This window comes from Protopterus annectens, chromosome 12.part0, assembly GCF_019279795.1.
Source record: "Protopterus annectens isolate FY-2018-M chromosome 12.part0, PAN1.0, whole genome shotgun sequence".
NCBI classification, from domain to species: Eukaryota; Metazoa; Chordata; order Ceratodontiformes; family Protopteridae; genus Protopterus; species Protopterus annectens.
The window spans coordinates 1189565476-1189586965 of record NC_056746.1 but is presented as its reverse complement, the minus strand read 5'-3'; the positions used below and the strand labels follow the sequence as shown (position 1 = coordinate 1189586965).

Sequence of the window (21490 nt, the reverse complement as noted above, 5' to 3'; positions counted from 1 at the left end):
TAAATGTTAAATACCAGCTTAGATCTAATGGGTAAAAAGTTCTATATGTAATTGGAGTTGGCATTTTATGTGATTTGTTTAGATCACTGTGACTGAAGTTTTTTTCTGCTGTTGTTGCAGGCATTCCTTCTGTGTACCACTACTACGAGTATCATCATGGAAGCAGAGGAAGAGAGTGCTGTAGAGAGCAGCAGTGATGCTGCGCCTCGAGGTCTAGAAGTGCCGTCTGAGAGTGGAATGGGTGTGGAGAGCTCTGAGGCCATGTCTGCAGACAGCAGTGATGCTGCATCAGCACCCATTACAGTTGCAGAACCAGATAACAGCATGCAGGCAGATTCTGGGGTAGGACAGAGCTCGGATGACATTTTAGTGCAGGTTTGTGCCTCTGGTGACTTTAGTTTGATCTTTTGTACATTTCATTCACTCTGTGGAGGGTTAGGAGACATTTGTAGGTTCCTTATAATACAATCAAAAAAGATCTGACTTCAGCAATATTATTTGTAGAGAACTGGACAATCATGAGATCAAAGAATAAGACTTTAGTATGGCCCAAAAATGTTTCTGCATATCTGCTGGAGTGCTGTCCCTGATTAAATATACTTGCACTTTATTTACTTCATTTTAAGGTGAACAGGAATGCATTCTTGGAGCAGTTCCAGTTGTAAGCAATGAAGAAATAGGGGTACGAGAGAGAATGACTGGAGTAAATGTAGGCTGTGGCTTGTGGTGTATATTTTACATTATTATTTACATTTATTTTTGCAAAGAATAAAAAATGTAGTAACGAACATGGAAAAAAATCAAATATACTAAGTATTCCATTCACTGAGAATGTTGTAAAGTTAATAGGATCACTGCAATGGGATCAAACAAAGTACATCAAATAATTTTGAAAGTCAACGAAAAATTGTTTAATCAGTCTAAGTATGTGTACTAAAATTTGACTTAAAGAGAGTTGTCTGTTAAGAGGCAAATATTACTCTTCTAATATGTTACTTTTTCTGTACATTTACTGGAATAGAAAACTGATTGAATTAGTAGCACTGTGTGAAGTTTTAAATTGCTGAAATAAACTGTAGGCATGAGGGCTGTGATCAGTATTTGCAGTACCAGTGGTGTTAATTTGGGAATGGACTTGGATACCAGAGTGCCAGCTGGGATGCAAGCACTGCAACAGTATTTATTCTTCCCTGAAGAAATGATCTGGACTCATCTGGTGCAAGTCACCTCCACCCATTTTCTGTCCACTTGTCCGTCTTTATTTCCTCCCTTGCAGCAGTAAGAGAATGGAGTATGTGGGTGTATGTATTTACACACAAATGCACAACCCTTCACATGCAATATCATTTCATTTTACTTTTGTATCAGAAATAAAAGGCACAAATGATGTCTGTGCCTACCTTAGGCATCTCAGAATGGTATGCTGTAGAGCTGCTGCCTTCTGGTATACATGCCAAGTGCATCTGTGTTGCAGCAGTAGCACATGGGTTTCCCCTTACTGCACATGGTTGGTATAATCCAAGCCTGGGGTCTGTTGCAGAGGAAACATCCTATGCAATCTGGGTGGGAGTCATGCTGGCTGCCCTACCTAAAGCCCAAAAGAGAGCAAATGCAGCTCACCTTGAACTCATTATTTTATGAAAACAAAGAAAAAACACCTACTGCCACTCAGATTATGGGCAAAGTTTTAAAAATCATTGGCGGTGTATGGGCTTTAGGAGTAACAGCATTACGATCATTATCGGACTAACATTTTTCATAAGAAGTCTGCTTATCAGAGATATCTCAGCAGCAGCAAATCAACCAGCCGTGTTCTTTTGGGTGGTAGACTGAGTGTATGGCCCAGCCTACCTCACTGCCTGACATACATTTTCTTCACATCCATATGAGATGGCTGATGTTTCATTAACCAGGTTGCCACTGTGAGATCTGTACTTCCTCTGAGTCCATGGGCATCACTTTCATGTCTGATGTAATTTGTTTTTCTACTTGGTCTGCAGTTGACATAAGCAAAATCATGTTCAACAAATCAGTATATTCAAGAATGTATATTACAGCTGGTGGGCTGGACTTTTGTCTTACCAGACTCTTGTAAAGCTTTGATGTGCTGGCTCCAGTTATTTGTTTGATACCGAAATACTTAACTGATAGATGGAATATTTCATAGTATATTGAATGAGGCTTTTGTTACTTCAAACCATCTTTACACTGTTCTTAATAATTTCTGTACTGTCTTGAGCCTTCCTTTACTTATCGAAAAGGTAGTCTACATCCTGCTTGAATGTTATCTTGTGGTCATTGTTATCCTTATCAGTTTAATAGGTTCATAGGTTCATAGGTTTATACTAGGCTATCTGCCCTAAGGCATTTATAAGCCTAGCCCAAAGTTTTGTGGCTTACGCCACCCCTTATATGAAAAAATACTGTGCCCATTAGTTTGTTGTGCCTCTGTCCAGCAGTGACACAGAGATGATTCCCGGGGTAAACCTACGATTTCCCATCCACAGATCAAGATTTCTCTTGAACAGAGCCAGCGAGGTGCTCTGCCTCACATGGACCGGGATTTTATTCCACAGCATAGGAGTCTCTGAGTGATAAATCTATCCCTCCAGCACGTCCTATTTATATCCGTGCTAAGGTTTAAGTCGCTTGCTCTAGTGGTTTTGGTGGATTTGGATTTTTGAGGTGGAGCATGTCCATTAATTCCGGGTTGGACATGGCCTTGTATGTCAGGCACATGTCACCTCTGAGCAGACGGTATGCGACTGAATAGAGCTGGAGTTTCTTCAATCTGGCAGCATATGACAGATTTTGGAGTCCCTTTATCCTTTTGGTGAGGAACTTTTGGGGTCTCTCCAATTGCTGCAGATGTCGGGTGAGATACATCCCAAATGGGGCATTGTACTCGATCATTGGTCTGATAAGTGAAGAGTACAGGGGAACAATGACCTCACTAGATCTGGATGTGAATCCCTTCATGATCAGGTGGGCAATGTAGAAGGTCTTTCTAACCACTTTAGCAACGTGAGTGTCAAAAGAAAGGCCATTGTCAACCTGTGTCCCCAGGTCCCTGATAACCTCTTCTGTGCTTAGTGGATTGCCACCTATATGGTAGCTTGGAGTTACCTTGTTTTTCCCGAAGGGTATGACTATACATTTTTTGGCGTTTAACTTCAGGCCATGGCTCTGGCACCAGCTGTCTGTTTCCGTGAGTCCCTTCTGAAGGATATCCGTGTCCGATGCACTTTCTACTATGGTGCCCAGTTTGCAGTCGTCTGCAAACTTTGTCAGCCAAAGTCCTCCCATGTTGGTCTGTACTTCTGAGAAGTAGATGCCGAACAATAGGGGGCCAAGGACCGAGCCCTGTGGGACACCACTTGTGACCGGCTTGGAGTCTGACATAGCGCCAGCAACTCTAACCCTGTGGGTTCTGTCCTTAAGCCAGTTTGCAACCCATCTTGTGACATATGGGTTTACATTTAAGCTGGTAAGTTTTTCTACAATACCCGAGTGGGGTATTGTGTGCAAGGTCAAGGTAGGCTGTATGGACTGCCTTTCCTCATCAATGGCCTTGGTGACTGTTTCGAAGAAGTCGACCAAGTTCAAAAGGCATGATCTACCCTTGACGAAGCCAAACTGGGTCGGGTCCAATGTCTGCAAGTCCCCTATATCTTTGTTTATGAGCTCCATTATGATCCTCTCCATAGCTGTGCAGACTAGACTTTTAAGCTTATGGGGTAATTACCAGGGTCCGTAGAGGCACCGCCTTTGTGGAGTGGGACCACAGTTGCCGACGCCACTCCTTGGGCACGATCCTGTGGTAAGGCTGAAATTAAACATCTGCCTTATGTGCGGTTTAATTCCTCATTTAGCTCGTAGCACACAGCCAGGGACACCATCCGTCCCAATTGATGCTAAGTTTTAGCTTTAGAGAGAGCAGCTTTCACCTGCGCATTTGAGATGTCTGGGAGGCTACACTGGCTGGGATAGTTATCTCTCCTTTAGGGGAGAGGGGTGAAGTTTGCACTGAACCTGTCTGCCAGTATGTTGGCAATGTCTGTGGGTTCAGTGATTTTTGTATCATTTTGGACTAATTCTGAGCATATCTGGGAGTTTCCACCCAGGTTCCTAACATAGCTGAAAAAGGCCTTATGATTGTCCTTTGAATCCATGGCAATTTTTCTCTCAAAATTGGCCTTAGTTGATCTTATGAGTGCTCGTATTTTTTTACTAATAATGATCAGGGGTGACTTCCCTTGTATGGATTTTGTTCTATCATGTAATAGCTTTCTCCTCTTATTGTAAAGTTTGTTAATGGCTGGGGTCCACCAGACCGGACGTTTGCCCTTTGTGGAAAGAGTCTTGGTTTTATTTGGGATTGCCTGATCCATGTAGTCCTGGAGGTGTTCATAGAAGGCATTTGTAAGGGCTTCCGCAGCTTGGGTTGTGGTTTCCACTGGCTCAGGGGCCTTGAAGGATACCACACCAGTCTTTAGTGTGAAGTTTGCTTTAGAGAAGTTCTTCACTGTGGTCTTTTTTGTTTGGGGTGGGATGTGGATTTCCAGTGAGATTAGTTTATGATCAGATCTCACCAATGAGGGATATACTTCCAGTGTGGAGCATTTTGTCCCCATGTTTGTGATAATGAGATCTAGTATATTTTCTCCTCTCGTGGGAACAGTGACTAGCTGTTCCATGGCATTTGAATTTATGAACTCCAGGAACGTTGGGCTAGAAAGTTAGGGCTTGAGTAATGTTCCCAGTCTATATTCGGGTAGTTGAAGTCACCCAATATGATGGTGTTTGGAGATACATTTATACCCTCCAGTGTCTTCAGGAAGGCTGTGTGGGGTTCCTGAGTTTGAGAGGGTGGCCTGTAGCATGCTACAATTTGTAGAGCAGTTTTGCCTATGGTTAGTTGCACCTGGATGGTTTCGAAGTGCCACCAACCTGGAGGTGTGGGTATCCTTTATGAATATGGATACACCCCTCCTTTTGTGGTGTGGTCCGAACGCATGATATGAGGTAAAACCTAATAGTGCCGGGTGCTCTCAGGAGCCTTGAACCAGGTTTCAGTTACAGCACAGACATCGATGTTCTCCATACTGAGAAGGGCCTCGGTCGTGCATTTTGAGATTTAGACTTCTGGCATTGAGCAGCATTACCCTCAGTTTCTTCCCATTTTTGTTTTCTAGGGTGGTAGGTTTAGAATTTGAGCCTTGCCTAAAAAGGCACTATGGGGTGGCAAGAGCCTTAGCCAATATCCGGAATCCCAGGGTGACAGGTGCAAACCGTCCCTTGAAGCAGCGTGGCTTGTCAAGCATGTCATCCCAGGCAGACAGACACTGGATCCCCTTTGAATGACACCAGACATTAAGCCAGTTGTTAAAGCTGATCATCTTGTCTCTATATTGTGGCATCATTCTTGGTGAAGGAAGGATACTGCTCAGGGTCAGGGTCATACCTGCCTGGGCTACATAATCAGAGAGCTCCTCTATGTCTCTTTTCATGTAGTCCAGGGAGGTATGTCTCAGGTCGTTCACACCAGCATGGACAATGACTGTGTCATATTTGTACTTGCCATGGAGTGACCCGAGTGCTTGTGTTATGTGGCGGATTCTAGCGCCCGATAGGCAGCTTACTGTGACCCTCTCCTTGTTCAGCCTGGTGAGTGGGACGTCTTTGTGTCTGACTATGATAGAGTCACCTATGACAAGTATGTTTGGTGTTGTATTTGGCCTTAAGGGCTGTGACTGCTTTGCACACTGATTTTGTGGTTTATGTGTTGCTTGTGGGGTGTCTTGAGGTAGCAGTTGTTTGGGTGTCTGCTTTGGAGGCCTCTGCTGTTTAGGTAAATTTTTACTCAGAGCCTCCGAGTATGTCTTTGTGTGTTTATGTGTTTGATTCAGTGGTGTGGTAGCATTATGTGAGGCTGGTTTTGTGGTGTGTGTAGTTGCCTTCTCCTCCTGTCTGGTCTTGCCAGTCCTGAGTTGAGAGAGCTCAGCCTCCAGTTTGGCTAAATAGCTGCATCTCTTGCAAGTATTTGTGTTATGTGAGAGGAGGAGAGGGTTGTCTGTGTACACGAGGCAATTGTAACATTGCCTCAATATTCCCAGATTCACCAACTGGGCAGGAGAGGACACCAGCATCTGGCCCTTCGACATGCTAGAAAAATTAAGAAGTTAGGTATGAGACTGAATAAGAGAGGACTTAGTAAGGAAGTGGGTACTCCTGGGGGGGTTTCGCAAATGAGGGACTTTGTATAATATAGAAGTGACAAGTGCTGAGCCTTTTTTTTTTTGAGAAAAAAAAAAACTTTTAGGAACAAGTGCTGCGCTTTTTAGTCAAGGGATATACTGATTAGGTTACTAGTAGAGCAGTTCTAAGGGAAAAAATGAAGAACAGACTTTATGGAGCCAGAAAAAGTTTAACCTTGTTAAACTGGCACTGCCCGATGCTACTCGAGTGGCAACTCCACGCTTAAGCGTGCTTTATAGCAGGGGGCTGGAAAAGGCAGGAAATGACCCAAAATGGCCACTGAACTACAAGTTACTGTCTTAAACCACTCCTCTGAGGAAAAACAGGCAGCTCAGTACTCCCCACTCCCACTGGTGAGTAAAGAAACTTCCCCCTGACCAAACAAAGAAAATGGAGAAGTACAGGAACCAAGACAAAGCCCAGGGATCAGCAAAATCTGATCACTGGAACAAACTAGCCAGGAAAGTTAGGAAAACAAGAAAATTTTTTGTTTTTTCAAGTTTTTTTTCACAGACAGAACAGAAAACACAATAAATGCTTTGCTTTTCGATTAAATGCTATCAAAAGCTAGTACACTTGAGTGTATTAGCCTGTAGTTTAACTTTTAAGCAAACTTAAACTAAGAAGTGCAACCAACAATTAAAGCTTATAAAAACAGGAAAAACAGGTAATACCACTATAAAATAGACAGAAACAGTCGTCGAATAACACAAATGGTCGAAAAATAATATTTAGTTTAATAGGTGTACACTAGGTTAATGACCAGTGGGGCCTTTTAGCCCCGCATCCCAATGTCTGACAAGTTCTGGTACCCTTGGTGAGTGAAAGCAGGGGCTTAGGAGGTGAACCATTTACAGGCTGCTTGTGCCCATTATAGACATAGCTGACAAACCAGGGATGAATTTCCTGTTAACCATCAGTTGTCCAAGTTAGTTGAATTGGGATAGGGAATAACTCTGCTCCATGTGGATGAGGAGCCTGTTCCAAAGAAAAGGTGGTCTCTGGGATATATACTTGTGTCTCCATCAGATCCTCTTTGTCATAGGCAATGTTTAAGTCTTTAGAATGGGTAATTCTAGTGCTGTTTGTTTTATAGATATGCAGGAGATCCATCAGGTGGAGTCAGACAATTCCTTGTACGCCAGGCATAGATATCCCCTCAACAGCCTGTAGGAGACAGCATAAATGATAGAACTTTGAGGCAGTCTGCATAAGACATGTTATTCTCAGTCTGTATTCTTTTAGGGAGGAACCTCTGTGGATGTTCAATTGTTGGATGTGCCTGGTTAGGTAAATACCAAAGAGGGCATTGTACTCAATGATAGGTCTGATGAATGCTGAATATAGTGGAACAATCTCCGTGGTCCTAGGTACCATACCTTTGTTTATGAGCTGCACAAAGTAGAATGAATTCCTCACTACTGTAGATATGTCTGTGTGTTCCGAAGTTCCTGACTACTTGGTTGATTCTTAGGAATGTGCTGGCAGATTGGTAGCTACCAGGGGTGAATGACTTCCCAAAGGGTATCATTATCCGTTTCTTGACAATTAATTTTTAGTTCAAGGCTCTGATACCAGTTTTTTGTTTGTGTCAGCCCTTCCTAGAAAATATTAGTCTTGGCAGGGAGATTCTATGACTGCTCCTAATTTGCAATCATCTGCAAATTTGGTCAGCCAGAGTCCCTTGACATTGGCCTTGACTTTAGAGAAATAGCTGCCAAAAGGAGTGTTCCCAGGACGGATCCATCAAGGACTCTGCTGGTGAATGGCCTCTTTTGTAGAGATGGACTCCCCAATTCTAACTTCATGGGTCTTGTTTATGAGCCAGCTGGCTATCCACCAGGTGACATAAGGGTTTATAGCTAACCTCTTGAGTTTGTCAACAATACATGTGTGGGGTATTGTGTCAAATGCCTTGTCCAGGTCAAAGTAGGCAGGGTGAATATTTTTGCTGTCATCCATTGCCTTGGTGACCTTCTCAAAGAAGCCCACCAGGTTGAGTAGGCATGAGCTGTCCTTGACAGAACCAAACTGGGTTGGGTCCAGTATCTGGAGGTTTCCTATGTCATTATTCTTTTTATGGCTTTGCATGTGAGACTTGTGAGACTTGTGGGTCTGAAGTTTAGGGGTCTGAAGATGGCCCACTTTTGTGCAGAGGGATGGCAGCTACTCTACATTCATGAAGCACAAAGCCTGTTGAGAGGCTACAGTTAAGTACTGATTCCAGAAGGCCTCATAGGTCATGTTTCATTCTATTTAGAAGGCAGCCTGGGATATTGTCAGGGCCCATCAATGAGTGGTGTTGGCCTTAGAGAGTGAATTATATTTGATGGTGTTTCCTGGGGGGAAGCTAAGGGGAAGGGGAGATGGGTAAAGTTAGAGCTGAATTTGTCTGCCAGTAAGTTTGCTATATCTTCTGGCTCAGTATGGGTGTCTCCATTAACAATGAGCTCTGGACATGATTGTGCATTGCCTTTGGGGTTACAGACAAAGCTAAATAATGTCTTGTGGTTGTCCTTGGCCTGGGAAGCCAAATTTATCTCAGATTTGGCTTTGATAGACTTTATTTGCCCTCTGAGTTACTGATTTAGTTTTTGAGAGTGTTTTTATCTTATTTAGTGCTACACCTCCTAATTTTTACCGTGATTTTTTTTCCTCTTATACAGCCACCAGATGATGTGATTTCACTAGGGTGTTTTTTTTCAGTTAGGTCTGTACTTCTTCCTGGTGGGTACAGCTGCCTCTATACAGCTATGAGAATGCTTGTACAGGGTTTCTGTGAACATTTCCATGTAAGCAGCAGTGTACTCAGGGTTTAGTCGGGCTTGAAAATTTTCCAGATTATCTCTTAATAGTAGGAAATTATAAGAGTAGATGTCCTCCATAGTCAGTGTTGTAGTACTGATTCTTGGGTATTCCTGCCATGCAGATGCCTGGGACTGACCTGATTTTCAGAGTCTTTTCATCACTCCTAGCTGACGGACTTCCAACTGGCCGGATGTCAGGGTATAAGGAGGGCATCCTTCTCCATCTTCAGTCCTTTCTGGCCATGCAGTTTGATGTACTTCACATGTGTTCAATATGCTCTCAGTCTGTCAGTTGGCTCATGTTTCCAGGTATCTTGTCCTCCTCCCAGTCAGATAAGTACCCTATTGGGGAAATTTCTCTACTAATTTAGTGTTCAAGAAAATAAATAATTGAAGTGTGAAAAGCAAATCCTGCATAAAGATTTTCACTCATTTTATGTGTTCTACTTGGAGCCTCTGCATGACATCTCTAACTGTCCTGATTGTGCAAAATTATGTGCAAAAACTCTTAAAAATAGGGCCGAGGTATTTGCTGCCCATATGGAGTCATCTTCTTTGGCTTCCTCAGTGGCGTCACAATCCATAACTACTGCAGGGCCTCCACAGACTCTGGCATCCTCTAGGATCAATCCAAAAAACTGGAAAGACAAAAAAGGCTAAGGACACTGATTCTGAAAAAGCTGCAGATACATTTCTTAAGCTGACTGACCAAGAAGAGGCACTTTTGCAGCATCCTCATCTGGCGATTTCAAAGTCAAGTAAACTTTATTGTCATTTAGGACTACATAAGTGCAGCCTAAATGAAATTCCGAGTATCAACTCACCAGGGAGTACATAGGAAGCAAGGATAACAAGAACAACATTATAACATTTCAGTTTAAAATAAGATATTCAGTACAAGACCACAGAAGGATAAATAAACCAACAATAACAGCAAAAACATACAAGCCTCCCAGACCGTCCTAAAAAGAATGCTGTATATAACATGACAGAGTAGGATTGCACATGTTAAGATTGTCAGGGTATAAGGATGGCATTATTCACCATCTTCAGTTCTTTCTGGGCCCAAACCCTCTGGCACAACCCCTTGGGAACCTTACATGGCTTCCAGACTGCTTTCGATTATCAGTATGGTTCATGTGATGGTTGAGTCTGTGGTCACTCTGAGGCCTCAGCTTCCGATGTTCGGACTGTGTCTACAGAGGGAGACTCAGTCTTTCCCAGCTACTGAAATCACAACCAAAGTTACAGTGGTATGACTGCATCCTTCTTTAACCCCTATTACATGGACAATCAGACTGAAGCAAATAACTTCATTTGATTCTCCACTACCTCTGCTCATACTGAAAGGCCAAGACCTCCTTAAAATAGCACAGGAATTTATGGCTTTCATGCAATCTAGAGAGCCATCTCACCATCCTTTGAGGCCTGTACCTAAAATGTGCAGAGAAGTAGCTTTTCGGGAAGAGGATGATTCCTACAGCTCTGAGGATTTGGAGGAATGGTCTTACTCTGGACATTTATCACCTCAAACCTACCCAGAGACAGATGATGCACACCCCCCCCCCAAGAACCTTCTTTTTTGGGATGCTCTACATAGAATAAAGGAGGCTTTCAGCTGGGAAAGTAAGCAGTTCTGTCAGGTCCAGACCTACTATAGGGAACTCCCAAGTCTTCCTTCACCCAGACCACTGGCTGTTCTCCCAGTACATGTTGTATTAGATGATATCTTTGGGAACGGGTTTTATAGAGTATTGGAAACTTATAAGTATCTCTCTGAAAATCTATTGATTGATCCTTCTGTTGTCATCACTGAATCTACTAAAGGTGTATCTAAAGGGCCAACAAGACATTCCTTGCCGAATGACAGGGAAAGCAGATTACTAGACAGGTTTGGGAAGAAAGCTTGTGCCTCTGTCACCCTGGCTATAAAAGCCTTGAATTGTCATTTCCATATGCTTAAGTACTTTGAATCTCTCCAAGACGAAATGTTGACACTATTCAAGGAAATTTGGGAGATAGCCAGAGAAGCCTTACAAGTCTCTAGATGTTCCTTATAATGTGGTTATGATGCCTTAGATGCTTCTTGCAGAGCAGATGCCACAGGTTCTGTTATCTGCAAACATGCATGGCTCAGGACCCAGACCATGTCAGATCAGGTAAAGGTCAAACTGCTAGATGCTGCATTGGACAAGGAATTCCTTATTGGTCCTGCAGCTGAACAAAAAGGAAAGCAAAAGACCAAGGAGATGGCAAACAGAGCGATCACAAAGGGCATGTGACTCCAAGGAACCCACCCAGTATCGAGAGCAACTGCGACTGTTAAACCCCTTTTCCCTTACCCCTTCCCATCCCTCCCAGACTTCTAGCAGGAAGACTGTCCTTCCTAAACCACTGAAAATCCATCACCAGAGACCACTGGGCCCTCTATATCATAGAGAAGGGGTACTATATTTAATTCAGGGAAATTCCACCCTTCTTGTGCATTCCAAAACCACACACAAAAAAAAAAAGGTGTCCTCTATTTTCAGGGAGGATCCGTTCAGCCTATCCGTCCAGAACAAAAAGAGAAATGCTTCTGCTCAAGGATTTTCCTAGTCCCAAGAAAAGAAGGCACTTGAAGACCCATCCTGGACCTCTCAAAGCTAAACAAGTTCCTCAACATTCTAAAATCCAAAATACTTACATTGCAGAAATTACTGCCCATGATCTTCCAAAATGGCTTCACTGCCACCATTGACCTAAAAGATGCTTGCTTCCATGTCCCCATAGCAGACAGTCACAGGAAGTACCTATGATTTGTAGAAACAAGCTCCCGCTTCTAGTTCTGTCCTTTACCATTTGAGCTATCTGCTGCACTAACAGTCTTCACAAATGCCTAGCTCTTTTGATAGAATGTTGCAGAACTTTAGGAGTTGATATTTAACCCAGTTTAGATGATTGTCTCATTCAGGGAAGATCCACTTCAGAGACCCTGGACAACTTCCAGATCACTGTAGACTGTTTTCAGAAGGTAGGACTCGCCCTAAATCTTCAGAAATCACAAACTGTCCCTCAAACAAGGATTCTTTTCCTGTGAGCTGTCATAGACTCATTTCAACAAAAATCCTTCCTTCCCCAAGACATGATTGTATTCTTGACAGGCTACCTGACTGGTCTGCTTCCAAAACAGCTCATCACCGCAAAAGAATTCCTGAAGATGCTGGAGTACATGTCGTCATGCATCCTCATGATTCCATTTGCAAAGTTACACATGAGGAAACTTCAATGGTTTCTAAAAAAATAAATAAATAAAAAGTCCGGGAACAGCACACTCAGCCTCTGGAAACACTGCTGTCTCTCCTTCCATCCTTGAAAAGAGAGCTGTTATGGTGAAAACTATACAAAAGAACCCAGGGGCAAACTGCACTCTACCAGAAGTAACCAGGACTTTCACAATGGATAGCTCGGGCATTGTATGGGGAGCCCGCTCTAGGTCCCCTGAAGGTTCGGAGCATTTGGTCTCCACAGCAGAAGAAATTGCACATAAACCAAAAGGAGTAACAAGCAGTTTACCTGGCCATAAAATAATTTCAGAAAACTTTAAGCCCAGGGACACTGCAAATCTAGATAGACAACATCACAGTTATGTGGGACATAAACAAAGAAGGAGGTACTTTGTCATATCCCCTGTACAGCCTTGCCAGAAAGATTTGACCACTAGCCCAAGAGATTGGGCTAACCGTCACATTGGCCTACCCTAGTAGATTCTCTAAGCAGGGACATTCTGGACCTCAATGAATGCATGTTGAAAAGAGAAGTCTTCTTGGATTTGACTATACAGTGGGGGATCCCCCCTCAATAGACTTGTTCCTCTCCACAACAAGAACTAAAGAAGTTCTGTTCAAGAAGACAACAGACAGGAGCTTGGAAGATAGATGTATTCTCCTTCAGATGGGCAAACTGGATCATGAATACAGTTTCGCCCTTGCAACTGATTCCCAGGGTGCTAACAAAATCAGGACAGATGGACGCAGCATGATTATAGTAGCCTCTTTTTGGCTGCGACAGCACTGGTTCTCCCCCAAGATGCTCAGTGAGGGCAGATTCCACATGCTACAGCAGGAGAGAAAGAGCTCTCCTCAGCTAGGTCAAGTGGTCTGTCTTCTATCCTCACCTCGTCACCCTCTAGTTAACCTCCTGGAGGATTAGGTTTTGACACTTAAGGTGACACCGAGGTGCTCCTCATTATAACAGAAGCAAGAAAGCCCAATACAAGGAAATCGTACCTGGCAAAATAAGATTTTCCACCTGGTGTCACAGCAGTGACACTGATCCTACTCAAGGTATCAACTCAGTCTTTCAGTACCTGCCAGGCCTCTTTGTACTAGGCCTTTGCTATTCCAGCATTAAAGTACATGTGTCTGCAATTTCAGCTTGCTTAAATAATGCTCCACCTATCTTCTCACCCCCCCACATGAATCATTTTCTAAAAGGGGTGATTTTCTTGAGAACACACAGAAGGATGCCACTCCCACTTTGGGACCTAAACTATGTCTTAGAAAAAATAACTTTGCCTGTCTTTGAAGCTGCAGTCACTGCCTCACTACATATGCTCACCTGGAAGACCCATCTTCCTTATAGCTGTGACTCCAGCCAGGAGAGTTTCTGATTACAACTCTCCTGTATTAAGAACCTTTCACTCCTGTATTAAGAACCTTTCACTGTCTTCCACAAGGGTAGGGTCACCCTCAGAACAAACCCTCCCTTCATGTGTAAAGTGATATCAGAACTTATTTTAAGCCAGGCTATCCACCTGCCAGTTTTCTATTCAGACCCACAGAACAGGCCAGATTAAATCCGTCACACCCTGGATGTACAAAGGCAGATCAGGTACCATCTAGACGGGACAAAAACCCTTGATAGAGCAGACCAATATCTGGTGGTTTTCGCAGAGGGTAAACGGAGCAAACCTGTCTACAAACAGACCATCTATGAATGAATAGCTAACTGCATCAATTTCTGTTAGTCACTATGGAAAGGATTTACTGGGCATACTAAAGCCCACTCCACCAGACATAGGGTGACTACCACTGTTTTCTTCAAAGGTGTTCCCACCCAAGATAACCTAGAGGTAGCCACATGGAACTCTATGCATACCTTTAGAAAACACTATAATCTAGGCAATCACTCCAGGGCTGCATCAGGTCTCGCTTAAGCCATCCTGCAAAATCTTATTTACTAAGGTTATATAGATGAACCACCACTCAATTTTTAGCTTTTCAAGTCCTCCCAAGAATCAGTACTGCAGCATGACTATGAAGAACATAGTACAGTTGTGTCCCACTTACCATAATTGTAGATGTTCAAGTAGATCAGTGTTGCAGTACATATTGCCACCCTCCAACCCCTCTATCTGCTGACTACTTGACTCTCCTTCTTTGCTGGGTGCCAGGGGTAGTGAAGTTCAGTGCAGATAGACCTCTTTTTTTTTTTTTTTTTCTCCATAACCCCTCTCAGACTCCTATGTTTTTCCTCCTTTTCTCTAAAATTCAGACACCTGGGAAGTCATGCTGTCCTCTGGCATCAGACTGCTTATTACTGCTTAGAAAGACCCGAAGATGGTGTGGATGGACACCATTCTTATACCCTGATGTCCAGACGTCTGTCATCAGACACCTGTTGGCTAGCGATGATGTAAAGACTGTGGAAAATGGGGCTGGTCACAAGCTTCTGCATGGCAGGAAAACCCAAGAATCAGTTCTGCAACCTTGATCTTCTTGAACAGCTACAGTTATGGTAAGGGGAACAGAACTGTGCTTAACTGAACATTCCAGGATTAGCTGGGGTTTCAGGTTTTATTTTTACTTCAAAGGAGACCTCTTGGGGTCTAACCTTACCAGAGAGGACAATTACAGTAGGGGAGTTTCAGCACTCTCTCATGTTAGTGAGGACCAGATCTAGTATGGTTGCTCCCCTGGTGGTGGATTGATGATCTGGTCCAGGGAATTTGTATTTACAAAATCTAGAATCTCTGAGCCTGCATGTTTGATGTATATGATTCCCAGTTAATTGTGAGGTAAGTAAAGTCAACCACAAATATGGTTCTGGGTTTGGATGTTGATCGTTTCCAGTAAGCATAACTATATGTTATGGATTTCCTGGGTGTCAGAGGGGAACCTATAGCTTGCAAGGAAGTGGTAATGGACTTTGACTATGGTGACTTGAACATGGAGAACCTCAAGTACATTGTTCTGCTTGACCAGTCTAGAGGTATATTTATTTTTAATGTGAATCAAGACACCCACCACCTTTAGTTCCCACCTGTGTAGCAGCTGGTCTAAATGTGTGGAAGGCATTATAGTCTTGCACTGCCAGGGTGATCTCCACAGCATTAAACCATGTCTCATTGATTGCATGGATGTCAGTATCCTTGAGGTTGAGGAAAGCTAGTAGGAAGTTGAGTTTCTTGTTTAGACTCTTAACATTGAGTAGTAACACATTTAGATTTTCATGGTTTTGATTTGCTATGTTGGAGGTATTTTCAGTTTGGCTTTGCTTTAAAAAAGGCACTATGGGGAGGATTGTGTGTTGGCTAATATTTTAATATTGTACCCCCTTAGGTTGATACTAAGCCAATAGTTAAAGTTTTTCATCTTCTGTTTGTGTTGTGGCATCATCCTTGGAGAACATAGGATGCTGCCCAATGCTAATCTCATACCAGCCTGGGACACGCATTCCAAAAACTCTATGATGTCTCTCTTTATAAAGTCTATAGTACATTTCAGGTCCATTACAACCACATGGACTATGACTTGAGTCATACTGATACCTTGGTGTGTGCATAACATGACAGATCCTGGCCTGTGGTAAGCAACTGACTATGACTTTTTCTTTACTCAGCCTGGTGAGAGAGACATTGGATGTTCTTCGTGTTTCACTGTTGCAGTCATTACATTTGGGTTATCTACTTGCAGTAGTCCTCAGTCGGTCTGATTAACAAAGTCTTGGGTCCTGCGTCAGATGCTGTTCCTTCTTCCATGATGTCCGGTCGTCAGGGGTATAAAACATGCAGCCGACGCCACTACATCAGTCTTTATTGCCGTACGGTGCCTGAAGCAGAAGCAGTTCACAAGTGCTGGTTGGCTGAATCCTGAAATTTTCGTTTTCGAGTTTCAGAACCAAAGTCTTCAACTAAAGCTAAGTATCCCATTGGGGAAACTTTTTCTTGCTCCTTACCGATGTCAGTAAAAGTTAATAATTGAATTACTTGTGGAAAGCAAATACCTCATAAAGGTTTTCATTTGTACACAATTATCTCCGTACCATCATGCACCAACTTCAAAACTTTATTAAAAGCGCACCTAAAAACATGCTGGCTATGCCCTTGCAACTCCCACTCTAATATCATCCACCCCATCCAACTACTACCTTTCTTTCACCTCCACTAACTACCTTGATGATAGCAAGCTCAGATGCTCATAAGCCTAGTACTTATTATACAGCAGGAACTTCTCATTGTTACATTTGTTAATGCCTGTTATGTACTTCACAGATAAAGATTCTAGTTGTCTACTGATGTACTATGTTCTTCATCTGTAAATACGTTGTAAGTAATTTCTATGTTAAATTGTTAATCACTATGTAATCCAATGTAACTACTGTCTGTTTATTTTACTGTGGAGCTTTTCTCCCCGGGCCTCCGCTGAAAATGGACCCACGTCCAGACGGACACTCCCGGTCAACAAATTTAAATAAATAAAATAAATAAATAAATACTGTATTCCTTGCCTGGGCCCTGACCACGACGTACCTTGCTGTCAGTTTTGTACTTTATTTAATCAGCGCACTATCTGTCATCGGTATATTTTCGCCTCTAAATATTTTGGTTCTCGGTTTAATTATCCAAAAATGTTGTTGGTTAGCCATCTGATTACCAGGATTCTGAAAAAATGCAAAAATAGAGACAGGCTGCCTAGGTCAAAAGCTGCCGACGATGCTTCTCCTAAGCCAGCCGCCAGTTCGCTGGTACTCAGTGAGGTGCTTTTGCAGCTCCTGATACTCGCTACTTCTGATTCACAGACCTCTACTGAGACCCATTCGGAGTCCGGTATGCCGCGAGATGCTTCAACTGTGGAATCTGCGGATGTCTCTACCTTGGATGGGTCTGGAGCCGCTGTGCAGGCACCGGCTTCTGAGGGTGTATTCAGGCCTACGGACTTGCATATTAAACTTGACACCTCCTTCTTCATTTAGGCCTAAATCTCAAACCATGCCTAAGAAACCAACGCCCAGGCCACATGCTCAGGCCTCTATACCTAAAAAACAAATAAGAATGGCTGACGATCGTATAACTTTAGTCAGGGGAAGCCAACCTCCCCCTTCTAAGAGACCTAGGACTGAAGTTGTTTATGAATCTTCTGACCAGGATTCTGATTTTTCTGATTCTTCTGATGATCTGGATTTGCCCTTATCTACTTATGAGGATTCTGATGCAGAGGACTCTATTCCCTCTGCTTCCCCTCCAGAGGATTTTTCTTTTGATGAAACCTTACATACTCTAAGGGAGCATTTCCACTGGGAAATCCAAGATTTTTCTGATTCAAAAAAGAGGCTTAGGGATTTCTTGCTCCTTCCTCAGCATAGGCCTTTAGCTATACCTCCTGTACTAGACATTGTTGATGATGCCTTTTTGGAATCTAGTTTAGTCCCTGATTCTTTGCCTCCTGCTCCCAGAAATCCTGATGGATATTACAGGGTTCGTGATTCGCACAAGATGTTCTTCGTGTTTCACTGTTGCAGTCATTACATTTGGGTAATCCTGCTGGCAGGTTGCCCTCAGTCAGCCTGAATTCCAAAGTCCTGGGTCCTGCGTTGGCTGCTGTCGCCCCTTCCCTGACGTCAGGTCGTCAGGGGTATAAAAGATGCGGCCGATGCCATTTTCTTTCATCTTTCTTGCCACGCGGTGCCCGAAGCAGAAGCAATTCGCATGTGCCGGTCGGCCGACTCCTGAGATTTTCGTGTTCGAGTTTCAGAGCCGAAGTCTTCAATAAAGCTAAGTAGCACGTTGGGGAAACTTTTTTCTTGCTCCAGACCGATGTCAGAAAAAGTAAATAATTGTATTTCTTGTGGAAATCAAATACCTCATAAGGACTTTCATTCTTACTGTATTCCTTGCCTAGGCCCTGATCACAACGTTTCTGGTTGTCGGTTTTGTGCTAGATTTAACCAACAGTCTTTTAAGCGTCGGTATGATTTTGCTTTAAACTATTTCGGACGCCGGTTTAATTATCCAGAAATGTCGTTGGATAGCCATCAGACTACCGGAGTTCACAAAAAACACAAAGAAAAGGAGAGAGATAGACAACCGAGGCCCAAAACCGATGACGAAGCTTCTCCTAAACCAAGGAAACTATTCTGTCCAAGCAAGCGCCCAAATAAGAGATGGAACGCTGAGGAACGATATATGTGAACCAAAAAAGAACTTTACTAACGCTGTCAATACAAATCTGCGTTTTCGTATATCCCACTTCATCAGATAAAATACAAATAATGGAAATACTGTTTAAATACCATGACGAACATCAAAAAACTGATCTCATTGGATATCCAGCATTTAAAATTTAAAATGGTAATATCATTTAAAACATGTCAAGGATATAGATGTAAATAAATAGAACATCTATAATAATATCCTAGATTCTTCTATCAAAACAATATAAATATGTATAATAAAATATAGCACTTCTACTAATAAAAAATATATATAAAATATAATATATATTAAAAATATATTAAAAAATACTTTTACATATACAAATTCATATAGAGGGAAAATCTAAGTCAACCTGTACCCTCTAGTGGTGCATGTTAAAATACCATGAATAATTATTACTACAATTTAGCTGATCTAAGTTTTAAAACTGGCATAATAGACAACATTTCATTTAGACCGGGATTCCTGTTGGCCTCAAGTGTAATTTGCCAAAGCAGTTCCCTGTATTCCAGTTTTGCCTCCCACATACCTCCCCTAATTTTCCTGGGAACCATTTCAAGAACAAAAAAGGAAAATATAGATTGTGGACAGGTCATCCTATGACGAAATAGTGCATTTCTAGGGTTCGCCTTATTTATCTCATAATTATGTTCATAAATCCTAGTCTTAAGTTTCCGTTCAGTTTTCCCTACGTAAAATAAATTACAAACCTTGCATGTAGCTAAATAAACTAAACCTGAACTATTACAATTTGCGTGTACCTTGTTTGTAATATTCCTATTCCTACTGGGAATCTCTATAGAAGGAGCATTCACTGTGTAAGAGCATAACACATTCCACACGTATATGTGCCGTGTTTTAAACGGCAACTGGTGTTATCTTTTCTACTTCCAAATTCAAATATGTTCTTAAAATTCAAATCTCGTCTGTATATAAAGTATAAGGGCCCTAATACTTTGGGATCAGTATCAGAAATTTGTTGAAATCTATCCCATTCCCTATTCACTATTCTTTTTATAATGTTAGAGTCTCCATTATAATCAAGGATATATGTCTCTTTAGGGTCCTTTTCATCTTTGCTAAGAATTGGTACATTAGTATTAGGAAGGTTAACTAGGTCCTTACCTAAAATAGGTCCAAATCTACCTTTTCTACCTTCAGAAACCTCTTTTTCTACCTGGCATATAAGGTCCGTCGGATAACCCCTCCTTTTAAACATTTCACAAACCCTTTTACTTTCAACTATAAATTCTGTATCATTTGATGTCATCCGACTAATCCTAACCAGTTGACCCTTAATGAGATTTTTCTTTTGAAAATAAGGATGACCGCTGTTAAAATGCAAATAAGAGTTAGAAAAGGTTTGTTTCCTAAATATTTTTGAACTAAAACTACCCATTTCCGTAGAAACACTGATATCCAAAACGTTTAAAGTATCATGGTCAATATTATATGTGAAATCCAGGAAATGTGTAATAGTCCTAATGTAATTCAAAAATTCAATGAATTTTTGTTCTGTATCAGTCCATAAAATACATACATCATCCAGGAAACGTTTGTATAGTGTCCAACAACCTTTAAATTCACTATTCAAAATGAATTGATCTTCCCACCAAGAAAGTACAATATTGGCAAATGTAGGAGCGCATCCTGCTCCCATTGCCACCCCTTTAATCTGTTTATAAAATTCTCCCTCAAAATACATAAAATTATTGTTTAAAACTGTTTCCATAAATACAAGAATATTGTTAAAGTCCTTATTAGAAAATTTTCCGTATTTTAACATATATTCTTCCAACCAGCTTAAACCTACTTCATGTGGTATACTACCATATAAATCCACAACATCCATTGTAATAAACATTAATGAATCATGGCTTAATTCACATTTTAAAAGTCAATAAATCCCATGAATCTTTAAGTACTGCAGAGCCCTGGTACGGTAATTTTTTAAGTTTATTATCCAAAAAGTTAGAAATAAAGGAAGTTATGGACCCTTCGGAAGAAACTACCAACCTTAAAGGTGGGTCCTTGGAATTTTTGTGGACCTTAGGAATTCCAAATACTGAAGGCACCCTAGGAAATTTGTTGTACAATAACTTGTGTATCCAAATCTAGAGAACCTTCTAGTAATAAATCATCCAATAACATGTATTTTTGAGTTAGCTATATTCACCTCATTAACCGATGCTAAACAATATTTGTGAGTATTTTGTAACTCCTCTTTCATTTTAGATTCATAAATAATTGTATTCATCAGAACTGTGCCACCCCCTTTATCTGGTTGCATAATTCTGATGGTACGATCTGTTTTTAACTCGTCCAGATATTGTCTTTCTATTGATGTTAAATTAGAACTCACTTTGAGATTTTGTACCTCCTTTCTGATTTCCCTTTCTAAAATAGTCTTCAGGTTTTTCAATTGAGGGTGTAACGGAGGGTTAAAAGTTCCTTTTCTCTTTGTAACTGAATTTGAAACAAAATCTGAGTCTGTATTTCCAAAAATTAAAGCTAAATTCTTTTTTCTAATAAACAATTTTAGATCTATAATGGTTTTTACCAAGTCCGTTTTCCTGTATGGCACATACTTGAAACCTTTTGAAAATAAATTAAAATGCTCTGAATCAATAGAAATATGACTGTAATTAAAAATATTGTATCCCTGGTAGGTGTAAACATTGTCAACCACAGAAATAAAATCTTCTCCACCATTATTCGTGGTCCCTGTTTCATTTACTATTGGTATTGAGGGTGATTGTAATTGTAAAATGTCCGGGGCTTGTTTCGTATTCTATCTGACCTCCTTGGGAGGGGAGGGTAATCTAAAGGTTAATCTAAAGGGAATTCCCCCTGTCTTTCATGTTGTTCAGCATCAACATCCCTGTATCTGTCCCCTTCCATAACTTTCATGTCTTGTAGATTATCCCTTTCTTTAGTGGAAAACTTTTTG

At 41.6% G+C, this 21490-nt stretch overlaps 1 protein-coding gene across 6 annotated transcripts in view; it reads left to right on the top strand.

Moving 5' to 3' along the window:
• ZNF335 (zinc finger protein 335) overlaps nucleotides 1-21490 on the top strand; it is a 1318033-nt gene that overhangs the window by 108004 nt on the left and 1188539 nt on the right. For all 6 annotated transcript variants that reach the window (XM_044090241.1, XM_044090238.1, XM_044090239.1 and 3 more), the window contains one exon: nucleotides 121-375. In XM_044090241.1, the coding sequence (XP_043946176.1) occupies nucleotides 157-375 (219 nt within the window). In that variant the 5' untranslated portion in view covers nucleotides 121-156. The remainder of the gene's footprint in view (nucleotides 1-120; nucleotides 376-21490) is intronic.